The following is an 18,054-nucleotide window of genomic DNA, read 5'->3' as shown; positions in this document are numbered from 1 at the left end:
ACAATTGTATTCCAGGATGCTGGAGTTTGCAGCAGTGGGAAGCAGAAATTCCTGTCGAAGCTGTTCCTACGGAGTACTTGGAGACTAAGAGCTGGACTGCACAACTTACCAGAGATGAGAAATGCCTCTTGCGAAGACATACAGGAAAGAGAAAATTCCAGTGTATTACACAAGAAGTTTAATTGCATTGCCTTGTTTACCTAAAGCCGCATTACGTTCTGTTGTCCACAAAGCATGATCTACGTGCTGGCTTCTCAGTACTGTCTCTACTGAAATTCAGAGCAACTTGTCCCGGCCCAGGATGCTTCTGCTCTGTAAGATTACCAGAACCTGGTTTAGAAAGCCAAGTCTGGTCCAGACACTCCTCGTGAAAGGATTTATGACATTTTTCCAATAATGGTAGTTCTGTCTTACCAATAAGAATGTTATTAGCCTCAATTTTAAAAAAAATAGCTGATGCTTTTTTCTTATTTAGACTGAAAATACTGGGGCTGTTTTCTTTAGATGCTAGTTTTTGATTTGAGGTTTGCAGCTTTTCACTATGACACTATTTATTATTTAGCTGGGATACTTTTCCCTGTTGCTCACTGAGGAAAAATTGCTTGTTGTGAAACAGAGGTCCTTCCATAGGAATCAGGACCTAAGGTGGATTCAGAATAAAACATCTTTTAGGCTATATCAATCCTGTGTGCTTTCTACTCCATGGCAAAAAATTTTTTTAAGGATGTCTTTGGTCAGTCTCACTTCCATTCTCATCCTACTAAACACATGTACAAGTTTTAATAGATAATCACTCACTCAAAGAAATACACTACTTGGGGTTTTGATTTTTATTATTTCTACAGTTCTAAACTCCATTTATAACATCTGCTGCGGTTTGTCTCTTTTAAGGTATCACTAGGCTCTGCTTTCAGCCCATTTTAACCTATACCTCTCAGCTCTAGTTAGTAAGTAAATTAAAATCCCTTCAGTTGTTACTGCTGCTTCTGCCAGTCTGATCTCTCCAGCATCCCCTCATTTGGTCTGCTGTCAGAAATCTAACACTCCTCTTTCAATTTAGCCTTTCTAAATTGCAATGAAATCACCTCAACCTTCATTTCTGCTCTCTTGCAAACTTCCAAATTTGTCCCAAGTCTTGCCACTTTGAAAACAGTCTGGATTCAAATCCACCTTGAAACAAAACGCACAGCTACATTCTACACATCTCTCACGTTAATTACTGGAATCCAACCTTCTGTGAAAAACCTATTTTCCACTCAAAATAGATCTGTTAAGCCTCACTCTGCATGGCCATGGTGTTCTTCATTTAGCTTCCCCCACGTGGTTTCCTAGGACCAAGACCACATAAAAAAAAGTCTCGGTCTTACTTTCAATTAAGGTCTGCACAATTCCACTCCAGCTAAGGGTATTTCTCTGCCCTCCCAATGCTGTTATTCACATTGGTTAGACTCCCTCCCACACAGAACATCCTTTCAATTACAACTCTTATCCTCTTCTAAATCTTCTATCTGCACTTTCCCTCTAGAATCTATGAACATTGCGTAAAGTGAATTAAATTTTCTCTCTGCCATTCAGTAGAGGAGTCTGAAGTTAAAATTTTTAACTACTTTTGTCTGGCTTATGAAGTGTATCACATTCTCCTATTATTCAGGTTCTCAAGGATAGTCACAGTGACAGTCTTGTGACTGAACTCTGTGATGCTCTGTAAGACCTAGCATAAACCATAATAAACAACAGAAACTGCAAACCCTCTCAGGTCTAGGCAGATCATATATATTTGATAGGGCTAGTATGGATAACTGTTGAAACAAAACCAAGGCATCTTAATCAATAAGGAAAAAATAGTTCAACTATCATTATACGGTAGAGAAATAAATACCAACTGCAAACTTCTTGACATGAGGTTGCTTCTGTAGAACCCCACAAAACCAGGGATATGTATCAGAAAACTACAATTTGGCAATGTGACTTTGCTTGACAGATGCAAGATATTGTGCAGTTCTAATATCCATCCTTCTATGTAAAATACATCACTTGCCAAAGTCATGCTGGATCACACCCAAACCATCCTCATGAGATTAACACCCAGCAGTAATTCTACTTTGTAGTCCATTACTCGAGTAATTTGGACTGAAAAGATACTTCCATACTATGCAGAAGTTCCATATAATGATCTTATTGAAATATATTTGTTCTATCAATCAACACAACATATTCACCACTCTGTGTCAGAAGGTTAGAGTTTTAGATTACTTCCTCATTAAAAAGGACGTTTCTGATGGGTTTCAACAGGAATTATCTTCCAAGGTATTTAAGATTTTTCAGTTATCAAGAATAAACTGTAAGTACATTGATGGTTTAATGAACATAACGATGGTAGAGTGATAAACAATGAAGACAAGTCACATCTATAGGTGAAGCCAACCCTTCTGTAAACCAGTCCCATTCAGACATCATTATACTTACAGGATGGAAGACTACATCCTGGAAGAGCAGCAGTTCTGAAAAGGACTTAGGAATCATGATGGATAATCATCTAAATTTACAATCTTTTAATGCAAATAACTGAGACTGAAAGATTTAAAAACGCAATCCTTGGAGGTATAAACAAACAAGCGAAGATATAAACTGAAAGGTTCAAGAATGTACCTGCACATACTAGACGCACACAGCAATACTGAAATTACTACCAGATGCTGTATGCAGTTCTTATGTCCACGCTTTAGAATGGATTTTAAAACATCTGAAGTTTCAGAAGACCTGTAAAAGCTTTACAGTTAGAGATTTAAGGAACTCCATCTAGATAGGTTATTAAAGTTAACATTTTTATGTGAATAAAGTGAAATAGTTTAAAACTAGTTATTAGTTCTTCTAATAGGCAGCTATTTTGATGGCCAGCAGCTGTAACTAAACAGTCCTAAAACCAAAGGAGGACTAAGAATATGGAAAATAAACTAGCTGAATCACTCCAGAGACATGGAAAAATCCTCACACTTGAAGAAACTATATGAAAATCAGCTACCTTTTTCAAAAGTATGTTCTACTGCACCCAAAAGGTACGGACTTCATGATGCAGAAATAACTAGGTTGAATTCTAGGGATAATGGCATGCCAGTCAGATTATTTCATTTACCATGGTCACTTCTGGCCTTAAAATCAGCTAGTCTGCAATAGGTAGAAAGCTGCAGTGCATATAAGGACATTCAAACTAACAGATGATAATATAAAGAACTCAAACTACAAGTACAGTTCATCAGAATCAAGCAGATCTGTGTTCATACATCAATGATTTGTATACCTTGCTGTTTCAATTAAAAACTCAAAATTATCTGTTATGCCTCCAACTTTTACTTTCATATTTTTAAGTCTGTTTCAATGTATCTGATATTTACATATTATAGTATAATTATACCTACCATACCATGGCTTGGAGTAGGTTAATTGCATAGGAAGATTTACTATGTTTACATTTTTTCTTAAATTACTCTTTTTTTAAAAAGCACAGTAAAGAGTCTGAGGACAAATTATTCAACTGTTTATCATACATAAGACTGCATGACTATAATACAAAGGGCTTGTCTTTTCATTTAACGTTACAATATACACAGCAAGTCCGGACTAGATCTTACAATCTGAACACAGGTATTTAACCTTTTCCATGCTGTTTATGTTTACAATGCACAGAAGTCCTGTAACCAAACTGTGTAGTAAAGCACACAAAACTGGACTGTAACATAACACAGTATGCAGAAGCACTGGATTTTATGATTTCTTCTTTACGTAGATATTTTTAACTGCTTTATTTTTTGGCGCTTGGTAAGGTGTGGCAACCCGCGCACACAAAAATTACCCAGATTTTATATTACCCTTATATTCCTAGACAGCAGTAAGTACTGAATTCCTTTTTATATTGCTAAACTCAGCATCCTGTTTCTAAGGTGACAGCCTTCCAAATCCTGTAAACTTCTCTGAATTACCGAATTAAAAAAAAAAAAACCAAAAAACCCACACACAAAAAAAAAAAAAAAGAAACCAAGCAACCAAAATCAAACCACTTTCATCCACAGGGTTGACATGTCAATACAAAAGAAATGTGGATTGCTTGATTTAAAAAAAAAAATCATGATTTACAAAAAAAAATGGTAATCCCAAGTATTCATTCCCATTTACATGTTAGTCAGCTGCTGCATTGCCACTGTAAGTATAAAAAATTCCACCTTTTAGTCTGAAAAAATGACTTCGCTGCATGGAATTGACCAGTATGAACTCTGAATTTTCTGCTAAATTAACTTTTAAAAGGGCTTACTGGCAGAGGTAGATCACTGCTTCTGTAATATATAGTGGGCAAACAAGGTTTGTCTGGGATGGGCAATCAATGAATTACCCTTTATCTTTCAAATGTTTTTCATGGAGTTTTCACTTTTCACGTACATAAATCTCTGAATGGGCCCATAAATTTTGCAACTGCCAAGCTGACTGTGTTATATTAAGGCAGCATTACCCAAAAATTAGGCACCTGTTAAATACAGCCTGCTAATCTCAGGTCTCATGTGAGTGTTTTGCTTTACTCAGACTATTATTTTGGACCTGTTCATGCAATCGAGGTCTTGCCTTCAATTTTACAATTATGTTAATAAGGAATACAAGAATCAACTGCTGGTTTCATAGCTTCTGGATCTAGTGTCCCTTTACCTTCAGAAGCCTGAACACATTTATAATGTAACAGATGTTATAGTCTCGAAGTAGATGTCAATCTATTATGTTCAGTACACAGATTGCTGTAAATGTATTGGCTATGAATTCAACAACAGTTCCAGTTTTGTTTAAGCAATAGTACAGCCATAATTTTCAACTGACATTTAAAAATGGTCTAGTTACACCTTGTGTCAAAGTGCAGAACTGCTACATTATTGGTTACAGACATCTATGTGCTATAAAAACAGCTTTGGTACAATAAATTATCAAAAAAGAAAATAAATTTTTGTAAAATTCACAGCATAATTGTGAGGCAAAAAAGCAGTCACATAAAATTCTGCATTTTTAAAAATGTTCAGGATGAACAGAAGACGTCTTTGTGCAGAAGTAATGGTGGAGAAACCACGTGCCGAGAAAAAGCAAAAGAAAAAAGTAAAAAGCAGGAAGGGACACAGTTGTAGCTATTTCCATCAAACGCAAACCACTACTCCTGTGACCTTCAACCAATAAGGAAGTCAACTTTATGACACACGCAAAGTGACCTTGCAATACCTTACAATAAGTGGGTCACAAAAGTCTATTTTAAAAGAAAGGCCTCTTGAATTACCCATTCTCTGTGTTTTCAGCATTAAGGACTGTCTGCAAAAGCATGTCCAAAAGTGATTGCATCTGAAATGGTAGGCTCTTCTAACTTAAGAGTCCAAATCCATAAGGCCAAAGGTTATCCCAAAGACCACCGCTTAGACCTCCCCAGGACTGGCCAGGACCGACCCGTTGATTGCTTCTCAGTGCACCTCAGTTATGAAACCAGTCATATTTCAATACTAACTGACTGTGGTCTCCAAAATACGAGACCCACAGAATCCCATTACAATTGCTGCTTTGATCCTCAGTAGATTCAGAAAAGGAGAGTTCTGATCACCGCCACTTAGCATGCTTAATGTGCCTTACAAACTCCATTACAACCGTCCCTTTTTACAGCTGAAGAATATATATTTTTGTAATCTGAAGGTCCCTCTTTCTTACAGTACTGCATTTCTGTGCCCATGTTTGTTTGGGGAACTAAAAAAAAATATATATATATTACTCACTCCCCTCCCACCCAAAAAACTTCAAAGGGCCTTTTTATAAATCATGTGCAATGCCTTTAAAAAGAAACTAGTTTGCAACTACAACTAAGATTTGAACAATAACCCCTGTTGAATAAGACCAAAAAAAAACCCTCTCCAAAAAAACCAAACTATGACTAGGTTGTGGCAAGTTAAAATGGGGGAAGCAAAAGGTGAACACCACTAAGCTATCCGTTAAGGTGGGTCTGGACATGGCTCTTAAAAAAAAAAAAAAAGAAAACAAAAAACCCAGAAAAACAACAAAAAAAACTTCATTGTCCCTTTGCAATCTTTTCAAGTTTAAAAAAATAGTCAGCTTTGCCCTCCTGTAGCGGTTCAGTGAGTTTATCTCCTTCTGATTCAAGCAGCTTTGCACTTTGTTTTTGGAAAAACACCACTTCTATAAAAACACACAAGAAACAAACTTAGTTTCAGTTTAGTCACGAGCTAGCCACAGGACTTTGCTGAACACAAACTCCTGTCATGGGAGACTCTTCTCTATCAATCCCTTGCCTCATTGCAAGGTGTCCTTCAGTCATGTAATGAGCAGGACCTGTATTAGCAGAAAACTGGTACGTTGGATGTCCAGCTATGCCAGTTTCTTGGCGCGGATTAGAGTAGACTGTTAAATTCATGTCCATAGCTCCATTTTGTCCAAAGTCCAAGGTATTAGCAGCCACTGGGCGGTTCTGATAGGCCTGATTGCCTTGGTTACCAGTAGAGGAGGAAGATGTAGAGGAAGAAGTAGTTGAGGAAGACAGGGATGTCATGGAGTGGTGACTGTGGCCCACCTCCATAGAATCCTGGGTGGAGGAGCTGTTTGTTGGAGAATTGTAGACCCTTGGCCTGGTCCGGCTACCCAAGGCTTGCTGTCCATGATGGTGGTGGTGGTGATGGTGGTGGTGGTGGTGGTGAGAGCTATTTCCGTGATGATGATGTAATGCATTTTGTTGTTGAGGGGTTACATGGAAGGTGGTTTCTTGAACTGGATGGTTTTCAACAGTGACCTGTGTAGGAGCTTCAGTGGCTGTCCAACCAATTGGAGGAGGAAACTGTTGTCGAACCTACGTTAATAAGCAGAATAAAAATTAAAAATGCTTAGTCAAATCTATCCATTTGAAATATATGAGAGAGATTAAGTTATTAAGGTCTTTATTAACTTTTAAACAGGTTAACTAAACCTTGCAGTTGCAAAATTACTCTAGAAATGTAAGCATGTAGTTAAGAAGCATTTCTAATACACTTTTCTAAATATACCTTAAGAAAAATGAGTTCACATTCTGGATGCTTTTTTCAAACAGTTTAAGTATGTCCAATATGTGACCTCACTGTCAAAATTATAGAAGCAGCTTTACATAATAGTAGTAACAAACAACATAATATTTGTACAACACCTACGGTAATAAGGCACTGATCTCTGACTCAGGCCTCTGGATACAATTATCATACTAAGCTAACTTAATAAGTTTTAGTTCACATCTTGAACAGTGTCAACAGCATTAAAGGAGTACTACCCACTCCTCTGGAAGAACACAGCTGATTAAAGATTATTAAAATAGCAAGATCTAGCTAAACACTGATTTGTTGCATAAACTAAATTGTCTACTTGGGAAGAAAAAGTTTGTTTTCTGTCAGCTGTAAAGAAGCATGTATGATCATCTTTTCTTTTCTTGTGACCGTAATGCTTGGAGGCTATTACTTTAGACCTGTAAAAGTGATTCTACATCTGTAAAAGTGATGAACAGAAAAGGTAGATCACTATCACTTTTCAGTTTTATTCTTCCAGGAATAAAACAAGATAACATACACTAATCTATATTTTTATCTGTTCTTTACTAAAAGAATTTCTGAATTATTTGTAGTTATTAAATGAGTTGTTGCTTCTTTCCAAGAAGTACTGAATAAACACTAATTCAGCCAATGATAATGTTGGTGAAGTACTTGAACACCATAAAATGGAAGAACTCCTCCAGCAGGAGTCCACTGAAGTACAAGCTAGTTCTTCACTGGCTTGGAAGATGCCCAGTTCTGTGTACTCTTACGCCCTGAGTGAGATGAAACACTGACAGCTCCACCTGACTCACTGCTACTGATTAAAAACCTTTCACCTCTGCAGAACCTATGGAAATTTTTACAGCTACCTGCACTACTTCTGCCTAAGTGATAGATCTAAGATACATGGGCCTATACAAAAGCTGAGGGTAAAAGATGAACCAAATCTGATGGCTAGTTCTATGCCTAAACCACTTCACTCCTGAAAGTGTTAATTACCTTTAGAGATCTAATATTCTCAGAAAATTCGTATAAATCACAGACCAAAGGTCTGCTTAAGCATACCTGTGGGCTGTGTGTTTCACAGTCCATAGCTTGAACAGCAGCAGTGAAGTGTCCACCACTATGTCGATGCTGGTGTGTGGGATCTGACCGTGCCCTTCCACTGTTGCTTGTTCCGGAAGATCCACCTATAAAATCATACCATGCACAATAACTAGAGAGGCACAAAATTTACAGTAAGCTGTAAAACAATGACAGCATGAAGATATTTAAACTGCTTCAAGGTAAAAAACCAAGACCTACGATAATCATGCACATTTTTGCTCATCTACCTTCAATTTTTTGTTGGAGCAGTTACCTGTTCCAGTTGATTAAAATAATTGTTTTTAAGAGTAGGACTGATGTATTGTTTTTTAACAAAAAACAGGAGATGACACTTATCTGGGAAAGATTCCTTTGATGTAATTAGGAAATAGAATTTTGTTATCTGTTAATAAGAAAAACTTACCTGAGCTTGAAGATGTACTAGAGGTGGTTCCTGAAGACTGTGACTGCTCCATGGCAGGACTTGTAGACACACTGTTACTTGTGTTTGTACCTTCGTCTGCTGTTTTCTTAAAGAAACTATGCTGTAGGGCATAATAAGGTTGAATTCGTGTCTTAGGGTCATAATCAAGCATCCTTAAGATGAGGTCTTTGAACTTCAAGTAGTCAGCTACAGTATGACCCGATTCCCCAGCACGACGTCCACCTGGTCCTCCTGTTTCAACTCCTAGTATATTGTGAAGTTTACGAGTTCCAGGTGGTTTGTATTCCTGTTGGGAAGTTAGAAATTGCTTGAAATCAAGTTACGTGTTAAGCCTTGGATATGCATCATTTAAACATGCCAAATAAAAGTAAGAAATTATTCGACACTAGAGAAAGTGTTATTTAATCAACATGGAACAAACAACAACAAAGCTAAATTTTCAGTAAGGCAGGATGTAAAGCAAAGTAACCTTTTTTTTTTTTTTTTTTTTTTTTTTTTTTAAAAGAGACAGCCCATATTCTCCTCCTAGTTATGTAACCTACCCTTTTTCCATCTTTGGTCTTCTTCAAGTTCCAAGTGCCATCTGGCAACTTCTCAAAGAACTTTCTTGCTTTTGGTGCTTGGTCAAGGATGTGGGTAGGTGGTATCCCCAAAACTTCCACTATTTTATTCATTTGATCCACCTGTTCCAAACAAATAATATTTGTAAAGAACATGTGACAAAGACCTGAGCAGTGTGACAGAGTGATTTGCTATAGATTTGCTATGGTTATTTGCGGGAAGCAAATGTTAACTACACGGACAAGTTCTAAATTAATTGTGAGTTTAAGAAAAATCCAACGTGTACAAAACAAATTAGTGAATAAGGAGTAAGGGCGGACCCAGAACCAGAAAATTATTAACAGGCAATTTAGAGTTCTGACTTTGCTAACATTGCTGTCATGGACATTTATTCATTTTAGAATTACTAGACTTCCCTAATTTATGCATTACAGTTAAGCAGATGAAAATCATAATGAGAACAAACAACGAAAAAAAATCAAATTACTTGTACTGTAATATAGCTGCATACCTCATTTGCCCCACTAAAAAGAGGCTCTCCAGTGTGCATCTCAACTAAAATACACCCAAGGGACCACATATCAATTGCAAGATCATAAGGCATTCCCAGTAGCACCTCTGGTGATCGATAAAAACGACTCTGGATATATTGGTATATCTGAAATAAAAGCATCTAAAGGTAATACACAGCATCCAAAGATGATTCTGTATTACAGAACTACCATGAAATACATTCTTAGTGTAGGGAAAGCCAAGGTATCAGAGATACGAAAAAGTATCTATACATTCATTACATCTATAAAAATAAGTAAATGTTAGTTCTTAAGAAAATACTAGCATTCACACTCTCTCACCATAAAGAAAGAAAAAAAAAGATAAACAAGTGCAGATTCACTTATGATGACAGTATTTTACACTTTAGGGTTGATGAGTGTAATCTCATGCAATTACAGGTAATCATAGAATCATAGAATGGTTTGAGTTGAAAGGGACCTCAAAGATCATCTAGTTCCAACCCCCCTACTATGGGCAGGGACACCCTCCACTAGACCACGTTGCCCAAAGCCTTATAATCATACAACAAAATTTTAGTCTGGTATCATGCAAAGGAAAACTATTCCACAAGCCACATCAGAGTCACCTAACAGGTCAGACAAAATCTACAGTAAAAGATCAAAAGTCACAATTACAATGTGATAAAATGAGGTTAAATTATCAGGTCATTCCAAGAACTAGAAAACAACACATGGGAAAAAGCAACCTCCTTCCACCCCCCAACTATTCTGCTCATTTCACAAGACAGATAATTCTATCTTGATTCTAAGCTTGGAGACTGGCTTAACCATACACGTATTTAAAAAAAACAAAGAAAGGAACAAAAAACCTTTGTTAAAGTTTAAAAATTCCAAAACCTTTAGCAAAAATAACCAAAAAAAAACCCCCGGCCAAAACAGAACCACACTTTATATTCCAAGTAACATGCAATTTTATCCAGCATGTTCCACAAAGGTACTGATATTTCCTTACTGCTATTTAAGTTAACTTTAATGAGGAAGAACAGTAGGTTTTTGTATTTGTGCTTCTTAACATCTCAGAATTATCTTATTATTGACCTAAACAATTGAGATCTCATTTCATCTCCTGGTGTCTTCCTTCACCCTAGGCTGAAAAGTTTCTAGTTTATAGCAAACTTTTATTAATCTAAATATATGTCTCACCACCACTTTCAATACAACATTCAATATTCTGACCTACTCTTCTCAAACTTATTATGGGAAAAAGTGACAGGGTGCTACTGGCCAGTCCCAACTCCCCAGAAGAGAACTGGGGGACTTCTGTTAAAGTTAGTCCATGCAGTTTCTTAATCATATAATGATCCCACCTGCAGCATTACAAGTCATTCTTCTGTTACAAGTTTTGGGAGGGGTTTTGGTTGGTTTGGCTGTTTTTTTCAACACCCAGGCTTCTCAATGCAAAAAGATATCATTCACAAATTTAAAGATGAAACTGAAAGGTACACAACTGACCTGGGAAGGCTCAAAATCTTTTTTTCAAAAAAACTAAAGTCTAACTTCCATCTACAGAAGTCTTCCTTACCTCTCTAGCTAACAATTTTGTTTTTCGGTACAAACAAGTAAAGCAAGGTACCCTGAATGTAAGTGGTCACTTGCTCAGCCAAATATAATTCTTTCAGCCAGGAAAGAGTCTATTTGTACTAGACTAGAAGGTGCAAGCTGAATAGTACATCCTGATAAACTTTTCAGTGAGCAAATTGTCAGTACAAATCAAACACTTGAGGAATATGATTCAAAGCTCTTCCTAAAGAACACAAGCTTTAGTATCTGAGCAGAATTCTTTATGATCTTAATACATTAATAGTTATTGTACATATTTTAAGATTTCTTAAAGCAAATATAGACCTAATCGGCTATGTTGGATAGACTATGCTCAACAGATTCTAACAGCTGAAATTAAAAAAACACATCTTCAAACTATATGAACAACAGGACACAATCACAAATTTTGGACAACTATTCAATAGTACAGATCTATCCTAATCTGAAGAACTGTCAACAGAAAGCAATCTGGCCCTTTGTCCTTGAAATGCTTCGCACATATGCATCTGTACTCACAGTAATACCACCACTAAACTCAATTCAGTCTTTCCACAGTTGCTGAAGTGTTTCTAAAAATGGGTTTGTTATAACCAGTATCTTTAAGAGCCAGCTACTACACTGTCTTGACCCTCAAATATCTTCTATCTCCAAGGCACACTAAACAGAAGACATGCTAAAGTGGAAGGAATAATACATATGGAGTAAGAAAATAATAAAAGAGTATTTTATTTAATAGCACTGTAGACTTCTACTGATGCATTCTGCATTATCATAGCATTAAAATATAACCAAGGAGAAAAGAAAGATGGAAAGTTTATCACTATGGTGAACGTTTATCTACTATGGCACTAAATTTCATACTTAAAGCTCCTACAGACTGTTAATCTCTAACACCCTATGTAAAAATTAGTTACTATTTCATTTAAGTCATCATTAACAAAGTTTAAATTAGCTATCCAGGTATGACTTAAAAATAATTTTTCCTATGTATTCAACAGTAGCATCATTAGAATTTTTGCTAATACTTACCCTCTGTCCAAGTTGACACGAACTGCCAAAATCAACAATCTTGATAGCGCTTCGTTTGGGATTACAGAGCAGGATATTCTCAGGTTTTAGGTCACAGTGAATGATACTAAGTTCAGGAGTCGCCAGAAAAAGCAGTGCAGTGCACATTTGCTGTGCAAATTTTCGTGTCAGGTTCAATGAGACACCTCTGAAGTTGGTGTTCCGCAACAGATCATACAGATTGTAGGACAGCATTTCAAAGACTAAGCAGAGATGGTTTCGGAACATGAAGTGGCGTTTCAAATGCACTTAAAAAGGGGAAGAAAATAATTAACACATATCCTGTGTGGTAAGTATTAAATACTAATTACAACACAATGCTTAAATGTTTTAATCAATATGTAGGATGACCTGTGAGTAAGATAATACAGTCTTATGGGTTTTTTCTAGGTCTATGGTTATTTACAGAATATTGCTGCCATGCCTAGGGTACGGGGGGGACATTTTGCACATCTGAAGTGTTCTCAGGTGTACCTGAGTAAACCTATATTAACTAAAAAATTATTTAAAAGATATAAAAGATTTTTTTTTTCTCAAAATAAGCTATCATTTCCCTATTAGCAAAGGCAAGCACATTTGTAGGTAAATAAAAATATCAGCAAAAAAAGACAAGAAGTGCAAACAGTGTGTAATGCAATCTTTGTCACAATGCTTGTGATCTTTTTCAAGGGAAAGTTCATTTCTCTACACTCCTAAAGCTAAAACTGTATTCAAGTCCAACAAGATTGGAAAAAGTGCACATACATCAGCATTCTCAACAGTAAACCAGATATTGCACTTTAGACGGAATTCTTTATTAGGAATTTCCCTTACATTTACAGAGAAAATATTTGACTCTCAAATTCATTTAAATATGTCTTTGTATATGTAAAATATATTAAGACATTACTGCAATGTATAAACCGTGACTTCAACTGATTACTTCAATTAATAAAATTTATCAATATCCCAAAGGCATTATATTCATTTCAATCAGGCGTAATCTCAATTTATGAGAGCAACCAATCCAGTCCAAATCCAATCAATTTTTTTCAGGAAATAGGTGAAAAATGCATTACATTAATCTGTTTAGAGGCAAGGAGGGTTTTCAGTCTGTCAATCATTCAGGTTGGTTGCCACAAATGAAAGAAAATTGAAATAGGAAAAATAGTTCAGCCCTCAAATAAAAAGCAACACATTCCCCTTTGTGTCATAACAAAATCTTGAACTAGTAGTAGCACAATGAGAATTCAGACTTTCAATTAAGGTTATTACTTGGTGTCCTATGGAACTTTTTCTTTGCCGTTATCATGAGCAAGCCAATTCTTCATGTGTCCCTTAAAACTTACCTGTAACAATACCATTTGCTTCCACTCTGATGCCAGTTCCTGTAATACATCACTGTCTAGACCTTTTGTATTTTCTTATCTTTGCCACATTTCCACTATCCTCCCACCATGAAAGCACCAGCACCTTTTCACGTTCTTGTGGTCTTCCTGCACTTGAATCCAATTCCTCCCTACACCACCTGAGCTTGCTGGACCTGCCAGCTTGGCAAGAAACACCACTTATTCCAACTGATTTGTAACTACCAGCATGCTACTGGCCACCTAGTACCATTTGCAACCACCACATAAGCTCAAATAGTTTGGGTAAGAGCTGAACTTGCCACATCTTTCCTTAAGGAAAGACATGACATTTGAACATTTCTCCTCCACTCTGCCACCAATTTTCACAAAACTTCAAGACCTTAATGAATTCTTACACTTCTGTTAGATCTGAAGGACACCAGTCAGAAGATTTGAAGGTACTAGAGGAGATCTGACAGAAGCGTAAACAGTTAAACTTTATGGCCTTAAAAATCAGGCTACAGTGTATTTAACCATGTTCTGCCTGAAGTCTACATTTTACAATACTCAGTATATTTTAACACTTGCAATGCTTTCAGTCTTACTCAGCTATTCTCAGCATCATGTATCTGAGAGTCTACGTGAGGGTGAACTGTCCACATGTCCACAGACAACTTTCTTTTTACATTAATATGCTGAATGATTCAATTAAGTCTTGTTGCACAAGTGAGTTCATAAGCAACTGTTCCTATGCTTACAAATATCTTCCAGTGAAGTGCCTAGAGATCTGAGTTTTCCACGGTCAGTTTTTGCACAGCGTGCAATACAAGCTATTCATTCAAAACATTATCTATTTGGGTTTTTTGATCTTTACTGATGCTGTCACATTCATTAAATACTGTGTAAATAAAAGGAGAAGTCTTCAAACACACTCTAACAGATTTAGAAATCAGCTTGAAACAAGCCTAAAACCACCTGCCTAAGCAAAGGCAGCATATATTATTTCTCCACTGTTCTAAATTATCAGAACTTTTTTTCCTCTTTCTCCCCTCAGCACTGCTCTCTATATAAAGCCATCCTGCCTTAACTCACAGGAGATTATATGATGTTTTAGTTTGTTTCGTTTTACCTGATGTTACAAACAGAGTCTCTAAAAATTTAAAATTCCAACATCTTATTTGATGATGCCTATAGTGTTTTTATTTGCTGTGTATTAATCCAAAACTGGTCACATCTTTAACATTCCTGAAACCTCTTTTTGATACAGTATGCTGTCAAGTTTAGTGTTTATGTAAGCATATTATTAATAGCTTTAAGTTAAAAATACCTTAAAAACTTTCACACTGACTACATAAAATGTATTCTAAAGATAATATTCTATAAAACAAGTTAAAATGTAACTTAATACTCATCAGATAATTTAATACCAATGTATATTAACATTATTTCAAAGATTTCTTTCTAAATTACGGAAAGAAAAATTAGTAATCCAATATACAAATCCGACATGCAAATCAGAAAAGTATAGCTGTATTTCAGCTTCTACAAAGTAAAGAATGCTTAAAACCAGTTTCATTTTCCTTAATCACTCTTTTTCATACTTCTCCATCTCTCTTTACAGCATGCTGTTGCTTTCCTTCCATCACCTTTTTGCCCAATTTTCCACTCCAGAGGATAGACAGGATTTAATAAACTTTTTACATGAGGTGACTTAATTTCATCACTATTATAAAGTTCAAGTAGCATTATAAAAAAAAGTCAAGGGTACAGCATTCCAATCTACTGGAACCATCAAAATTATCAGCTTTAAAATATTTGCTGAGCTATAAACAGGCAAGTCTTAACATTTACACAAGTTTTATCTCAGATTTGTTATACAAAATTTTGAGCTTTTTAAATATGCATGCTCTTATCCATAACAATTCAGAGATAATTTAAGATATATTCAAAGTAGTGCAAGAGATGTAAACTACCACAGATCACAGCTTCTGTGGAAAAGCTGGTCCATGGCAACTTCTTCAGATGTCCATATCATTAACTGGAAAAAGAAAATTCTACAGAAGATCTCAACGCTACAAAGTAACAAGTCTGTTATCCCAAATAATTTTATATATTCTTCCTCTGAACCTGGTCCTGTTGCAAAATAAATTGGAAAATTTGCACTAAGTAATATTAATAATTTTAGAAGTTGTATTATTCTTTTCATTTCTTTAGCACTAGAAGCATCCTATGCTATACAGCAAGATCTAAAATATTCATAATTTGATTAAATACAAATGAAGAATAACTATTCAAATACCTATATAGTACTTCATCTCAGTGTCATGTTTGTTCATAAGCTCAAGCAGTCGCACTTCAATCTGGGCTTGGTTTAAGAAAGCCTTCTTGTTTTTTATTATTTTGATAGCCACCCACTCCTGTTCCACTCGATCATAAGCCTTTACAACCTGAAAGAGAAAAGTCAAATACATCAGTAAAATCTCTCGAGTTTTCAAACTACAGCAAAACTCAGTTCTAAACTTTCTTCACTTTCTGAATTCAGAGAAAACGTTTTTAGAACTTTTGCTCTTTCCAGTTAAATTTCTTTTCTTAAATTCCTTCTCTTACTTGATACTACAATAAAGCCACAACTGATCATGTGATGTTTATTGCAGTGATGTCACAAAACAGAACTGAAGCTTCACTGAGCTTCACGGATGTTTCACTACGGCAAGCATTACATCCAAATGCAATTATCAAATCATCAAAAACAATACTGTAAAACAGCTGGCAAAATCTGGGAAAAACTAACAAAAACAACAAAAGAAAAGTGCCATCCTCCTTCCAGCCTTTTTCTCAAGTTTTGGCTACAGCTATGAAGAGTCAAAACAAATGTTACTAACATTTGTTAGTTTAACACTAGCACCAGACTATTGTTTTAATTTAAAACCCCAAGCCAAACAGCTAAAAATGTGAACTGATAGCAAAAGGCTGAGGATTTGCTCATTGCAAAATGCTTTACCAAATCTACATCCTGGAGTATACTCAAATGTTATCTGTAGTAGCAAGAAACAGCACAAAATATGAGTGTCTTGAGCAGGCATTCAGTATAAAAGGGTTAACAAAAAGTGTTTAATTTCAAAATGAAACAGGAATACCACTTCAAATGAAATGCATATTATGATTCACATGAACTCTAGGTTGCTCAGCTGACAGACATTACCTGTCCAAAGGATCCTTTGCCTATTAAAGAGTCAATTTCATAACGATCCATCCACTTCTCCCCATTTTTTACAATATAGTCATAGTTGTCATCGTCATAGCCATCATTGTAAACTTTTCTCTCCTTTTTGTGACTGGAATCATCTCCTTGGCCCTGCTGATGCCGCCGTTTTTTTTTTTGCATAGTAAACCTAAACATGAAAAGTATATTGCTTAAGAGCATTTTTTAGAACATCAGTTCAAAAAAGAATAGAATCAGCTTTTATAGTATTCATACCTAATCCTATGATTTTAAAATGCAACTTCTACTACTGAAAAAACAAACAATCCTCTCCTGCTATCATTCTATTTGAAGTCAAGTCATTATACCAAAGCAGAGTCTTGATGAATAATTTAAAAACTCAGAAAGCAGATCTAAATAAATGTACTAATAACACTGATACTTAAGAGTTCATAGGTGCAAAAAGAAAAGATCTGTCACAGTACACTACACACACAGCAACATTAAAAATGGTAAGTAGGCTAGAAACAAGAGTTATCAGTTGCTCTTCCCACAAGACTGGAAAAGAATTCCAAGGAAGTTTGTAATTACTGCAGAAATCCCTTCGCATTCCCTTCAATTGCCAAAGAGTTATAAACTAACTGATGCTTTCCTATATTGATCACATAATTTTTACATTTTACATTTGCTAATAATATTTAATTAAATAATTTCAGGAAAACATTTTACTATTTTCCTTAGACACATTCATAAAGGTTTACAGCATGAGCTAAAAGAGTATTTCTTTACCATGCAACAGAAAAATTCAATATTTGTTTATAAAACAACAGAAAATAAACTCCAGGATAAAAAAAATTCCTACATGCTGGACAGAAAGCAGGACCATGACATCAATGATCTCAAATGAGATGTGAACAACAGAGAGAAAGCTTGATTTTTCTTATATCTTCACAAGATTATTCATAAAAAATATACTTAATAATGAATCGTGAACAAAAACTTCACATGCATGCACATTACAAGGATAGCTGAAGCCATTACCTCATTAATATGCTTGTATGTTTTGATCAAATCTACGGAGAGTTTCCTCAACGGAGCAGTGGCTGGATCACGGAAAGTTTGGGGCATCCGCCTCTGTAATATGACCATATCATAACTTAGAAAAAAACCC

The 18,054-nt window shown here is 35.7% G+C and overlaps 1 protein-coding gene across 1 annotated transcript in view; it reads right to left on the bottom strand.

Annotated features, from left to right (window-relative positions):
* Positions 1 to 6,106: 6,106 nt before the first annotated feature.
* The window catches only part of DYRK1A (dual specificity tyrosine phosphorylation regulated kinase 1A), an 87,376-nt gene continuing 75,428 nt past the window's right edge, over positions 6,107 to 18,054 (bottom strand). Inside the window, 10 exon segments of the mRNA XM_075771911.1 lie at positions 6,107 to 6,868; positions 8,142 to 8,266; positions 8,587 to 8,893; positions 9,150 to 9,290; positions 9,680 to 9,826; positions 12,315 to 12,601; positions 15,981 to 16,128; positions 16,884 to 17,060; positions 17,062 to 17,073; positions 17,925 to 18,017. Coding sequence (XP_075628026.1) covers positions 6,245 to 6,868; positions 8,142 to 8,266; positions 8,587 to 8,893; positions 9,150 to 9,290; positions 9,680 to 9,826; positions 12,315 to 12,601; positions 15,981 to 16,128; positions 16,884 to 17,060; positions 17,062 to 17,073; positions 17,925 to 18,017 — 2,061 coding nt within the window. The 3' untranslated portion in view covers positions 6,107 to 6,244.

This window comes from Balearica regulorum, chromosome 1, assembly GCF_011004875.1.
Source record: "Balearica regulorum gibbericeps isolate bBalReg1 chromosome 1, bBalReg1.pri, whole genome shotgun sequence".
Taxonomy (NCBI): Eukaryota; Metazoa; Chordata; class Aves; order Gruiformes; family Gruidae; genus Balearica; species Balearica regulorum.
The sequence above is the reverse complement of the archived record's forward strand: the minus strand, read 5'-3'. Positions and strand labels throughout refer to the sequence as shown.